This window comes from Lactuca sativa, chromosome 7 (assembly GCF_002870075.4).
Source record: "Lactuca sativa cultivar Salinas chromosome 7, Lsat_Salinas_v11, whole genome shotgun sequence".
NCBI classification, from domain to species: Eukaryota; Viridiplantae; Streptophyta; class Magnoliopsida; order Asterales; family Asteraceae; genus Lactuca; species Lactuca sativa.
This window is the reverse complement of record NC_056629.2, coordinates 95,205,357-95,218,275: the sequence shown is the minus strand read 5'-3', so window position 1 is coordinate 95,218,275 and position 12,919 is coordinate 95,205,357. Positions and strand designations below refer to the sequence as shown.

At 37.6% G+C, this 12,919-nt stretch overlaps 1 protein-coding gene across 1 annotated transcript; it reads left to right on the top strand.

Moving 5' to 3' along the window:
- The first annotated feature begins 8,846 nt into the window (after positions 1-8,846).
- LOC111903627 (nodulation receptor kinase) lies at positions 8,847-11,447 on the top strand. The gene is made up of 2 exons (XM_023899388.3): positions 8,847-9,922; positions 10,253-11,447. Exons 1-2 carry the CDS (start codon positions 8,884-8,886, stop codon positions 11,293-11,295), a joined length of 2,082 nt encoding a protein of 693 aa, XP_023755156.1. The 5' UTR covers positions 8,847-8,883; the 3' UTR covers positions 11,296-11,447.
- The last annotated feature ends 1,472 nt before the right edge of the window (positions 11,448-12,919 follow it).

Genomic DNA, 12,919 nt, shown 5'->3' with positions numbered 1-12,919 from the left:
AAATTAGCGGAAATCGGGGTCGTTTTTGAGTCTAGAGAGAGAAAGTAGAGAGAGAGAGTGGGTGTGTAGTGAATGAGTGTTCAAATGTTGGGAACACCATTGCATATGTCTCGAGAATCGCGCCCGATACACAGCTACCCGATGTTTAAAGTTAACTGGGTTAAAACTTTTTACCCGGGTGAAGTGGTTGAGAAGGTAAAACCACTCTATTAGGTTAAACGGGGTTAACACCTATGAGACATATTACTTATAATAATATCAAACCATGCTTAAATTTAGATATTCGGATATTGACGGTTCCAAATATTACGTAAAATAACGTATAGTGACGCTTTCCGTTAGTGAAAATGGGATTTTTAACGGAATTACATTTGGGGTTGCCACAGGATTCCACACTAACACTTTGAGGTCTCTATTGATCTTGAAGAAAGAGATTCGTGCCCGGGATCATCAGTTTCGTGTCATTATTGACATCACATAACATCCTTAAAAGAGTAGCTTTATTTCTTTTTCTTTTACACTCTTTGCACGAAAATCCTAGATTTCCTAAAATTCCGTTACTAATTATTTACAGGCTGGATTATTACTGGATGGTCAATAATGAAGTTGTGGTCAAAAACTATCCACGTGGGTCACTAATTCAAAACTGCCGTTTAAAAGGGATAAGACGAAAGGTTGCTGACTCGGCGGGAGTTAAAGGGATAAAAAAAAAATTCAAACGACAGTAAAAAGGAGGTGCGCGTGAATTTGAAACGGCCGCGCTTTTCCTGACACTTAAGGACGCGTGTGCGATATTGAAGCGTTATCACTCTGGCATTAAAGGCGCGTGTGGAAATAGAAACGGTTCCTCTCTCTGAACCGGCGCTTATTGGGCGGCGTCATCCTAGGAAACTGACACTCTCTCTCCTACGTGATCATCGCACGTCCCAACTGTCACCAATCAATCACTCAAAAACCCGTTTCGTATTTCCATAAGAGATTTGATACGATTTTTCTCTCTCCTATCACCCACTATAAAAAGACGTCGACACCACCTTTTACCTCTTTACTGCCTCTAAACTTTCCAAAGCACAAATACTCCCAAACACTCTCCCGGTCATCCTCTTCTCCAAACCTGCAACAATGGCTGAATCTTCTTTTGTTCATGCAACTTCACAGATTCTTCCCATCCGACCCCAACAATGTCTAGTCATTGATCTTAACCCACTGGCATATGATTCCTACATGTCGCCGGTCATAGAATGCCTAAAGTACTCCCAGCTTGCACCTGCACTGTCCAGAATTGAAATTGTGCCTATGGTGGCTCTATCGCAGGTCTACGCGACGGCTTACTACGACAAGGCCGTCGACCGAGTATTTTTCGAGCTTGCAGAACACAAGACCTCCGTTTCACGACAAAGGTTCTGCACTATGCTAGGGTTTGCCGTTGACCCTTCAAGAGTTCATCCGGATACGATTCCGATCGGCCATTTGTATAACATGTTTTACAACATGGGGTACACAGAGGTTCTCACCTCCGTCGCCAAGTTTACGAAGTCTTGCCTGCCGCCCCAGTGGAATGGTCTATTTACTGTTCTTTTCAAGGGCCTGTCAGAGAGGAGCTCAGGATCTGACGGTGCAAGTCGTCTTTTCCTATCGATAATGTATGGGGTGTACAACGGGATAAACCTGGACTATGGGTTTGTCCTATGGCAACAGCTGATTCAGAGCCTCTCTTCCTCATCCCGACACTCGGAGGTGTCGTTGGCCCGGTTCTGGATCTTGATTACACGATGGGCCATGGACAAGTTCAATGTTCCAACTGCTGATGGTGCATCGATGTCTTTTATTGGTACGTTCCATACCAAGAAGATCATCGTGTCAGATGCATCGAAGTTTTCCTTCATTGGCTCCATCCCGGAGACAATATATGCAGATGTGCCCTCCGACAGCAGGCTGATCAGGACGATCAAGGAGTTTAGGCCAACTGGTCCAAGGGAACTGACACCGGACATGCTAAGGTCGATTCATGATGCCGACAAACCGGTGGGCAGGGGCAAAAAGGCAGAGAAGGGGAAGCAAGGGTCCAAAGCCCCAAAGGGACCTTATCCCAAAAAGAGGAAACAACCGAAGGCTGCTTCATCCCCACAGCCGAAGAGAAGGAAGACCCAACAGAAGCGAAAGCTAGTTATTCCCTCCTCGTCAAGCGAATCTGAGGGTGGAAGTTCGGACTCTGAAGGATCTCAAGGAGACGAATCTCCTCAACGAGGCAACACACCACCTCGATCCCCAACCCTAGAGATGGAACTTCATCAATCTCCAGTTCCTTCACCTCCACCAACTATTCCTATTTCCATTCCCACCATAAACCCCACTATTCCCCCAACCTCTTTCCCTATACCTCCACCCATTTTCACCACATCAACCGAAACACCACCAGTTACCGAAACCCCTCCAGTAACCGAACCACCCCAAACCGAAACCCATACTCAACCACCACCCAAATTTAACACCCCACCTACTCAACCTGAACCCACCAAACCCACAACACCCCCAGCTTCACCACCACCTCCATCTCCAGAAAATGCCTCCGATGGCGAAATCCCTTACCTTGGTGGTGATCACATGAACTTTGATTCGGTCTACTATAGTCCGTTTCAAGTTCAGAGTGACGAGGAGGATGATGCTCCAGTGACAAAGAAGCATCTCCGAGAGCTTAACGAGAAGGTTGATCTACTTCTCGCCTCCTCCACCAATCAGCAGTCATCTCTTTCTGAAGCTGCCCTTCAGAAGATTGTTGACGCCTTTTCAAGGGCTCAACATGATTCGGTGGCCTCAGCAACTGCTGCAATCGATGCCTCCACCCGAGCCTGTGAGGCAGCGACCGAAAAAGTCGATAAACTATTCTTCGACGCTTCCATCCTGATGAAGTCCCTGCAGGAAAGCGCCGACGCCACTAAGACAACTCTGGAACCGATTGTTCAACAATTGGCCAAGTTTGTCTCAACGGAGCTGTCTTCGTTCGCTACACTCCGACAACATCTCAGCGACGACAACTCGGCACTTCGTGCCTCCATCGATGCCCGCCTGGCAAAGCTACAAGAGGATCTTGCAGCTGAGAATTCTCTGATGGACGTTTTGGCGAGTAAGACTACCGCCCTCAAGATCAAGAGCTCGCAACTTTCCAACTCCCAACAACAATTGGAAGCTCTTCGATCCGAAAGGGAAGTGATAAGGACGTATGTTTCGGATGTCCACGCAGCGTTATCAAACATCCTGGAAGCACACGACCCCATCCTAAACCATTCGGTGAGGCGTACCCTCGCTGAAAAACTCTCTCCGGCCATGGACCTTCTGAGCAAAATTGAAGGCCTACCGAGTTTCATGTCCATTCCGAAACAAGGGGGAGATGAGAAGAAGGGATCGAAACCACCTCCTTCCTCCAAATCTACTCACACAACCGAACCACCTCCAACTGGTCATGCTTCAGGTTCGGGTGTGAAGAACAAGGGCAAAAACATAGCTGAGGGAGGAGATGAAGATGAAGATGAAGATGAAGACAAGGAGACCATTGCTGACATGTTAAAAAGGACGAACAGTCGCAATGCTGAAGACGATGTCAGTCGTGTGGCGCGAGAGGCTGAGGAAGCCGAACGCAAGCAAAAAGAAGCCCACGATCTCCTTGAGAGCCGAAAGATGCTCTTCCCTGCGTGGACCAGGGATCGTATGATAAAAGAGGCCATAGAAACTCCAAGCATATTATGGCTCAAGTCGGTTATATCATTCGACTGCAACAACACTGTCGATTCGCAGTTTGATATGCCGCTGACTCGAAAGACGTTCATCTTTCACGCCTTCTCTAACATTTTTGAAGTCCCGCATCCGAACGATGAGCTTGACAGGGAGGTCATTGACTTCTACCTGGAGGCCGCTCGCCCTCAATATCTTACCTAGAGCGCCCAGAAGATTGTAAACGTTCGGGTGCTGAAGCCTTATGCCGTGGGGAGATTTACAAACGTCAAGTTCAAGCTCATTCGAGGATCTGCAAGAACTGCTCACATTATCTCCCTGGCGGATCTGGCCAATCTAAATCCTCATGATTGGATTGTCTTATACAATATCCTCTTGACTGATGAAACCAAATATGGTCCCATCATAGACCATGTCAAAAGGATGTTGGCCTGCTATATCATGGAGGTTGCCCTAATGGATCAGGAGGTCGCCACAGTTTTCAAAAAGAAACCGAAGATAGCACCTGTGGGATCGGCCAGTGATCTAAATCAAATGCAAATGGGTAAGATTGATCCGAGGCGTAACTCAGTGATGTTCACTAGAGCCAAAGGACAGAAATGTCTCTTCGCTTTAGCTGACAAATACCTTTACACCACAGCTTGCTTGGAGCACGTCTTATCAATTATCAAGCGGTGTAAAGAGAATTCAGCTGATGATATCAAGTACTTCAATGATATGATCAATTGGTACATCCGGTTTAGATAGACCATCCTCTTCATAACCAAGTGTCTGTTTAGCACCGTGAAGAAGAAGGTACCAGCTTCAGCTGCCGGCCTAAGTAAAAAGTGAAGGTCTCGCTCCAAATTGACGCAAAGGGGGAGATTGTTGGGCTGTAGATTGTTTTGATGTTGCGTCTTTTGGGCTCGATAGTTTAGCCATGTACACTCCGGTTTGGGCCTGTCCAACCGAGAGCCTTTTATGTATTGTATATAAGTTAATGCTTGCATGCATATTAGGTCGACAACGAGATAGAGGTTTACGATTATAGAGATTTACGAATAGCGATTCATCTAGAACACAGCAGGTTTCTTAATCGTTTTGTAACCTACCAATCCTCTACAGTTGATGTTCTTAATCGAGCTCTTCTGAGGATTTTGTTTTAATCATTCGACTCATTTGATTCAATCTTGTCTTGTTCTTATTATTGCGTTCTTACTGTTTTTATATTCATATACTTGTTCAAGATCTAATCGATCTTCATAGATTAAAAGTTATTTTAATCCCATCAATAGGCATAGGAGTATAGCTAGCAGACATGACTGATAGAGATGATATATAAGACAAAAAAAATAAAGTATAGCAAGTAAGGTGACATATGATTAGATGCACCAGAGTCCAATATCCATATATATGAAGGAATACCTAAAGTACTATGTGATGAAAGACCTGAATGAGATGTAGATATATACATAGTTAAATAATCGAGAGCAAAGAATTCTCTAAGTTGCTCAAGAACTTGAGGATCTAATGTAGAATACGTGGTGGTAGTATGGACATTTGTTTCTATTGTAGGGTGAAATGATGACTGGTCTATCTAGATGATATATCTATTTGTTGCTTTGCCTTGTTCAATAACAATGGGCACTAAGACATCCAAAAGTTCTACTGTGTACAGTAAGCACATTCATCAAAATTATCTCTTCGAACTGGTCTATCCTTTGGATCCATATTGATAGTAAACAATCAAACAAGAATCCCAAACCAACAATAGACGGACAAAACCAATCATCGAAACCAATAATGAACAATAACAGTCAAACAAAATAGCAAAACCTCAAAATCGACAAATAGTAACAAAAACCAAACAATCTAAACTTCGAAAAATAACCAAAATGGTAAAAAAGATGTTTTTTGTCCAAAAAATCGAAGCTTAATAATAAATTCAGTACATGATAGCACCGAAACATTACTATAAACTTAAATTGCAACACAAAAATAAAATTGCGGCGAGATATCAGTGAAAGGGTAATTTCAAAGCGGCGCAACCCAAATCACGACGTGAAAAATGACAAAAATCTCAAAATCAAACAAAACCAACAATAATTTGAACCCTCAAACAATCGATTCGGGAAATGCCATAACTTTACGTACAACTCGCTTACAACAATCATAAATGACGAACCAAATATGGCTATGATACCATGTAAACTAATGCACAAAATACTACTAGAGTTTCATTATTAAATAAGAGACGAGTATAATTACAAAAGTAATAGAAAGATAATATAAATAGAAAAACTAAAAAGATTAAACCTAGCTATGGGGCTAAGGGGCAAAACATGACCCAAACCAAAAAAAGCTTAATAACTTTATTATTCTAACATTCTCAAACCATTAAATCTATATCTATATCTATATATACTTATAAATGAATCATTTTTTCTTTCACCACATTCATTTGAAACTCTAATGACTTTTCAATTTCATTCTAATAATGATTATAAATTGGTTAATAAGGTTAAATAAATATGTAACATCCCGACGTTCAGGTACTTCTAAATTTATCCCTTTAAGTTTATTATATGACATTCTGGTCTATTAAGTCCAATAGAATATGCATTGAAGTCCTAGTGGCATTCTTCTAATTTTAGGTAGGAGAGGTATGGTAAGCGTACATGTGTGTACGCTGAGCGTACTAGGGCGCACCCTAGTACGATAGGCGTACACTAATGTATGTAGGGAATACTAAAGAAGGATGAAAAACCTGATTTTTAGAGTTTAGGTGGTATTTAAGCATCTTATTGGTCTCATTTCTCTTCACCTAACCAGCCTCTACCCTCTCTTCATGATCTGAAACCCTAGAAGCACCTTGTGAGGACATTTCAAGCGTAAAAGAGTGTGTTTGTGTGGTTTGAACATGAGGGAAGAAGATAAAGCTCAACTTGGAGAAAGAAGCAACTTAGATCTGGGATTCTTCCTTTATTTGCAAGCCTTTCAAGGTATAACGCTTGCACCTTTACCTCTTAATCTTATAGATCTAGTTATTGGAGTTTCATGTCATCTTTTAGGTCTGAAAAGCCTTATCTTGAGAATAGCATGTTCTAGACGTTTTGAGTTGTCCCTTCGTACTCTAAGAGGAGTCCTTAGCCACAAAAAAACAAGTCCCCATAGTTAGTTTTGCCCCATGCATCTTGTTGGAGGTCTTAATGGATTAAGACCTTGTGTTAAGATCTTTGTAGGCATGGGTAGTCGTAATGTTGGAAACTTTATGACTCTAGGGTGGATTTGGACCATAGATCTAAATTATGGGCTTGAGTGCTTACGCCATTAAGCACTTAAATAACCCAAAGAATATACTGTGAATAGTTAAAAGTGATAAAATGTAATGTCTTTCTAATAATGATTATAAATTGGTTAATAAGGTTAAATAAATATCAAACCTAAAGTGTAATCATAAATAAACTAAATTTCAATATTAAAATAATATATTTACTTCTACTTATAAAGTTATGTCTTTAACTTTTAACATACTAAACTTAATTTATTAGATTTAATATGTTGTTATATGTAAACCATTATCAGTTTAAACTTACAACTTTTGAACAATTTGGATAAAATACTTAAATTGTTAAATTAAATATAACATTACATAGTCAACTTAAATAGAAATATCATTTCTATTTAAAACCCAAATAATTTTTTGTGAATAGTTATAAGTGATAAATTGTAGTGCTAAATGCAAAAACTAAATTGTAATATCAATTTAGCTAAAATATTTTTTAAAGATATCTTGATAATTATTAAAAGTTTTCAAATAAGTAACTTAAAATAATTTACATTAACGATAATTAAAATAACTCTATATAAATGGTTATTTTGTTAACTTTAAAACAAGAAACAATGTTTGATATTCTAAATAATTACAATGATATAAATTAAAACGTGAAACAAATAAATTTTAAAAAATTAATTAACAACGACTATAAATAACATTAAATCATATATTATATTTAATTTTATTTATTAGTAACTCGCATGCAGAGGTCATTGAAAGGAATGGGATTATACATTTTAAATAGATGTATATATTATCTTATAATTCAAAATAATCAATATATTATATCAACTTAGCATACAAATTATAATATCAAATTTAACAACAATATTATTCTTATATTTAAGAAAACATATATTTTTAAAGATTTCAACACGGGTACTCGGCTAGTGTATGTTATAAAAGTATGATCTTCAAACTAAAGCTTATATATATTGATGTCATATAGTCGCAAGAGAACAAGAGTACTGTTTTATTTGTTTATGTCTGCATTTTATATTCGTTTAAAATATTTATAAATTATGTGTGAGACTCATGTATTACATGAGTTTAATTAAAAGAAAAAATAAATATGAAAATTCTAAATATTTGTAAATTTTGAATTTATAAGAAAATTGAAAAAAAAAATTATTGAATTATTAAAATTCAAGTTTTTTTTTCTTTTAAATTTAAACAAATAATTTAGATAAATAAACAAACTAAACTAATGAGGTTTTAATTTAGTAATTTTAAAATTAAAAAGAAAAATCCATTAATAAAATTGATATGCATTTATTATTATTTATTACATTTAAATACTATACAAAATTTAATAAAATAGAAAAAACATAAAATAACATGTGAAAAAAATAAAATAAAAATAATAAGATAAATCATGTAGACATGTGAAAAAATAAAATAAAAATAATAATATACATCATATAGCATAATGCATTAGAAGATAACAAGTGCAAAATTACTTTTATTTATTTGGGATGATACATGCAATTAAGTTAAACTATGATGATTTACAACGTTCTAAGATTCTCTTTTAATCATTTTCGATATGTAGTCTTAATTTCAACTTTAATAATGCCTTATTTGAAACAATCCAATAATAGGTAGAACGATAATATTATAAAAGAAACACGAATTTTCTGTAAGTATTGCCAGACAAAATATAAAAGACAACTATGGATTTTCAACACGAAAGTCAAAAAAATACAAATGGGCTCCATTCTCTCTCGTCAGGAACAAGACTATTAATTTGTGCTTGACTTAAACCGACAATATCATATACGGTGGATAAACCATTGACAATTTCTAATCATACTACTCTACTTCTTTTTTCCTTAATTATGTTGGCAGCTAGTGGCGATGGCAAGGGATCTGATCATCCCTCCACAGAGTCCTCACAAACATGCCGCAAGTTTGAATTTTCGGAGATTCTCTTAGCAACTGATAACTTCGATGAATCATTAGTAATTGGGAAGGGAGGTTTTGGAAAAGTTTACAAAGGTAACATTATCAATGGATCAAGTGTTGTGGTTGCTGCCATTAAACGGTTGGATTCCATGTCCACTCAAGGGGCAACAGAGTTTTGGGCGGAAGTTGAGATGCTTTCAAAGTTGCGTCACTGTCACCTTGTTTCTTTGTTTGGCTATTGTAATTATGAAAAGGAGATGATTCTCATCTACGAATATATACCAAATGGAACGCTAGAAGACCACCTGCATAAACTTGGTACCCCTCTTTCATGGCTTCAACGACTCAAGATCTGCATAGGTGCTGCTCGTGGGTTAGACTACCTTCACACTGGTACAGGGATTGAGTTTGGTGTTATACATCGTGATGTCAAGAGCTCCAATATCTTGTTACATGAAAGATGGGCAGCTAAAATTTCAGATTTTGGTTTGTCAAAAATAGGTCCAACCAATCAGCCATCTACTACAGTCATCACAGGCGTTAAAGGAACTTTTGGGTACTTCGATCCAAGTTATTTCACGACTGGAAAACTGACTAGGAAGTCTGATGTGTATGCTTTTGGAGTGGTGTTGATGGAAGTGTTGTGTCGGAAGCGTGCAGTGGATAGAACTATTGATGAGGACCATTGGGGTTTAGTGATGTGGGCTCAAGATTCCATCAAAGAGGGAAATTTAAAGCATATAATTGATTCCGGTATAAGGGGTCAAATATCCATAAAATGCTTAAAGGAGTTTGTTCAAATTGCAGAGAAATGTTTGCTTCGAAATCCAAAACTTCGCCCCACAATGGCTGAGATTGTGGTGGGTCTTAATTCTGTACTTGCGTCAGAAGAAAAGACCAGTAGTTTCTTCCCTCCTGACGACAGAAAAAAGCTTGATATCTTTCCCTTACCCTCCAACGGAGAGAACTCTGGTATTTCAATCTCTGTTGAATTATATGTTTAAGTTATTCAGGTTTGTGTGTATTCATCTTTGTATGCCATCTCCAAATGTCAAAAAAATAGAAGAGTGCCTACGGCTTTCATTAGTATATATGTTGATATCTAGGAATGGGATTGTTTGTAGATTAAGAAACAATCTGAATAACCTCAATAACTTGTTTCCTTGGTTTAATAGCGTTTCTCCCAAGCATTATACATTGATAATTCCCACAGTTTTGAGGAACATGCATGTGTTCTTGAGACGTGGACCATGGTATTCTTTACTTATAAGAGAAACTTATTTTTTTTGTTGCAACATCCAGGTAGAACGGTTGTCCCCCTCCCCTCCAACGGAGAGAACTCTGGTATTTCAAGCTTCAGAGAACCCTCACACCCATGCCGTCAGTTTGACTTTCCTGAGATTCTCTTAGCGACCCGTAACTTTCACGAGTCATTATTAATTGGGGTAGGAGGGTTTGGAAAAGTTTACAAAGGTAACATTATCAATGGATCAAGTGTTGAAGTTGCTGCCATTAAACGGTTGAATACCATGTCTAGTGAAGGGGCATCAGTGTTTTGGGCGGAAATTGAGACGCTTTCCAAGTTGCGTCATTATCACCTCGTGTCTTTGTTGGGTTATTGTAACTATGAAAAAGAGATGATCCTCATCTACAATTATTTGCCCAATGGAACGCTTGAACACCACCTCCATAAACTTGGTACCCCTCTTTCATGGCTTCAGCGACTCAATATCTGCATAGGTGCTGCTCGTGGGTTAGACTACCTACACACTGGAATGGGGATCGACTTTGTTGTACATCGCAATGTCAATACCTCAACTATTTTGCTACATGAAAACTGGGAAGCTAAAATTTCCAGCTTTGCGTTGTCCAAAATAGGTCCAGCGAATCAGTCATTGACTTTTGTCAACACGCTTATTAAAGGGACTTTAGGGTATCTCGATCCAGATTATTACTCAACGGGAAGGTTGACACGGAAGTCTGATGTGTATTCTTTTGGGGTGGTATTGTTAGAAGTTCTCTGTCGGAAGCGTGCAATAGAGAGAAGTCTTGATGTGGAGACATGGGCTTTAGCAACATGGGCACAACAATGTATCAAAGAAGGAAATTTAAAGCATATAATTGATTTTGATATAAGAGATCAAATCTCCCCATATTGTTTGCAGGAGTTCATTCGACTTGTGGAAGGATGTTTGCACAGCAGTCCAAAGCAGCGTCCTACTATGGCTGAGGTTGTTGGCCTTCTTGTGCATATACGGACCATACAGGAGAAAATGAATAGTCCGTTGCAACTTGCACACAGAAAATTTTTTGGTAGAATGTTTGATAATAAAAGAGGACACTAATGGAAACATAAGAATACCATACTTTGGTATTTGAGGCCCCTTGGTGTACTTCTTATGCATTAAAGAGTATTGATGTTGATTTGTCTATGAATGTGCTAATATGTTCTTAGCATGAAATTACTTGAATAATAGTAACAAAGATTTACCAACAACTTCATGCCTTTTTACTTTCTTACCATGAGAAAACACACAACAACCTTATTTTGTTAACAAACATACTTTTTATCTCTTTACGAAAATGTTTTTTAATTGCATCAATGACATGTTCATCAATGCTTTTTCTAATTGTATCAGTTACATCATGTAAGTAGATCCAAGATGGAAGTTACTTGAATAATAGTAACAAAGATTTACTTGATTTGTCTATGAATGTGCTAATATGTTCTTAGCATGAAATTACTTGAATAATAGTAACAAAGATTTACCAACAACTTCATGCCTTTTTACTTTCGTACCATGAGAAAACACGCAACAACCTTATTTTGTTAACAAACATAATTTTTATCTCTTTACGAAAATGTTTTTTAATTGCATCAATGACATGTTCATCCATGTTTTTTCTAATTGTATCAGTTACATCATGTAAGTAGATCCAAGATGGAAGTTAACTGGGGTCCATTATATATAAAAAACAAATAAAAATAGACCATTTTGAAATTTTTGTATATTTTTAGTTTTTTTCAGCAAAAAGAAATATTAACGAACGGACTTTTCTTGTAAGAGTGTTTGCATTGAAGAGGGTTTCTTAGTAAAATAAAACTTGTTTAAGGGTACATTTGGTAATATAATTGTTGTAATCCTCTTCCAAGTGGGGTGCTTGGACCGCACCTCTAACAAGGTGGCTCCACCACTACGTACATGTCCATCAATGCTTTTCTATAGTCGCTAAATATACTCTTCCTCTGCAATGTGGTGGTCTTCTTCATGTATCATCATTTTAATGGAATTGATATGAACAAAGGTATATCTTATACAGTTTGGTGAGACGTCAATACAAGGAATCAATATTGGTGATGGGATGTTTGAAAGCATATAAGAATTTAATGTTAAACAATTTTGAAATTGCTTTATGACTCAATTCAAGATTTTAAGCCTTGCACCCACTTTTCACTAAAGAAAGGGGTTGATCTGAGTCATCAAATCAAAGTCTAATGTAATTTAATTTGATAGGAGATGTATACTTTTTGAACAGGCCTTTCTATAATGAAAAAATAAGATTGAGCTAATCTAATACTTACGATAAATTCGTATGACTCAATTTTTTTAAACTGCCAGCCATATATTAAAAAGAGAAACTCTAGCAAGGAGGTAGAGAAAAAGAAAAAACATTACGGACGTGTTCGGCACGAAGCGTTTGAGAGCTTTTAGCTTCTAGCATTTAACAAAATGTTCTGTTTAAAACATAAAACCTCGTTTGGCACTACAAGCTTTTAGCGTTTATTTTAATCAAAATGCTCCATATCCAAATGCTACTTCATGTATCATTTAACAAAACGCTACAAGCTACAAGCTACCCGTTACCAGCTAGTTTTGCCGAACACGCCCTACAAATTGTTTAATGGATGTTGCATAACCCATTAAAAGCATGCTTAGTAAATCTACTATGAACCCAAAGAAAAAAAAT

What these genes read in the sequence shown, in the direction of transcription:
- LOC111903627 (XM_023899388.3), top strand. Translation starts at nt 8,884, where the DNA reads ATGTTGGCAGCTAGTGGCGATGGCAAGGGATCTGATCATCCCTCCACA. An exon ending in CTCCAACGGAGAGAACTCTG is followed by an intron (nt 9,923 to 10,252) that starts GTATTTCAATCT and finishes TGCAACATCCAG; the next exon opens with GTAGAACGGTTGTCCCCCTC.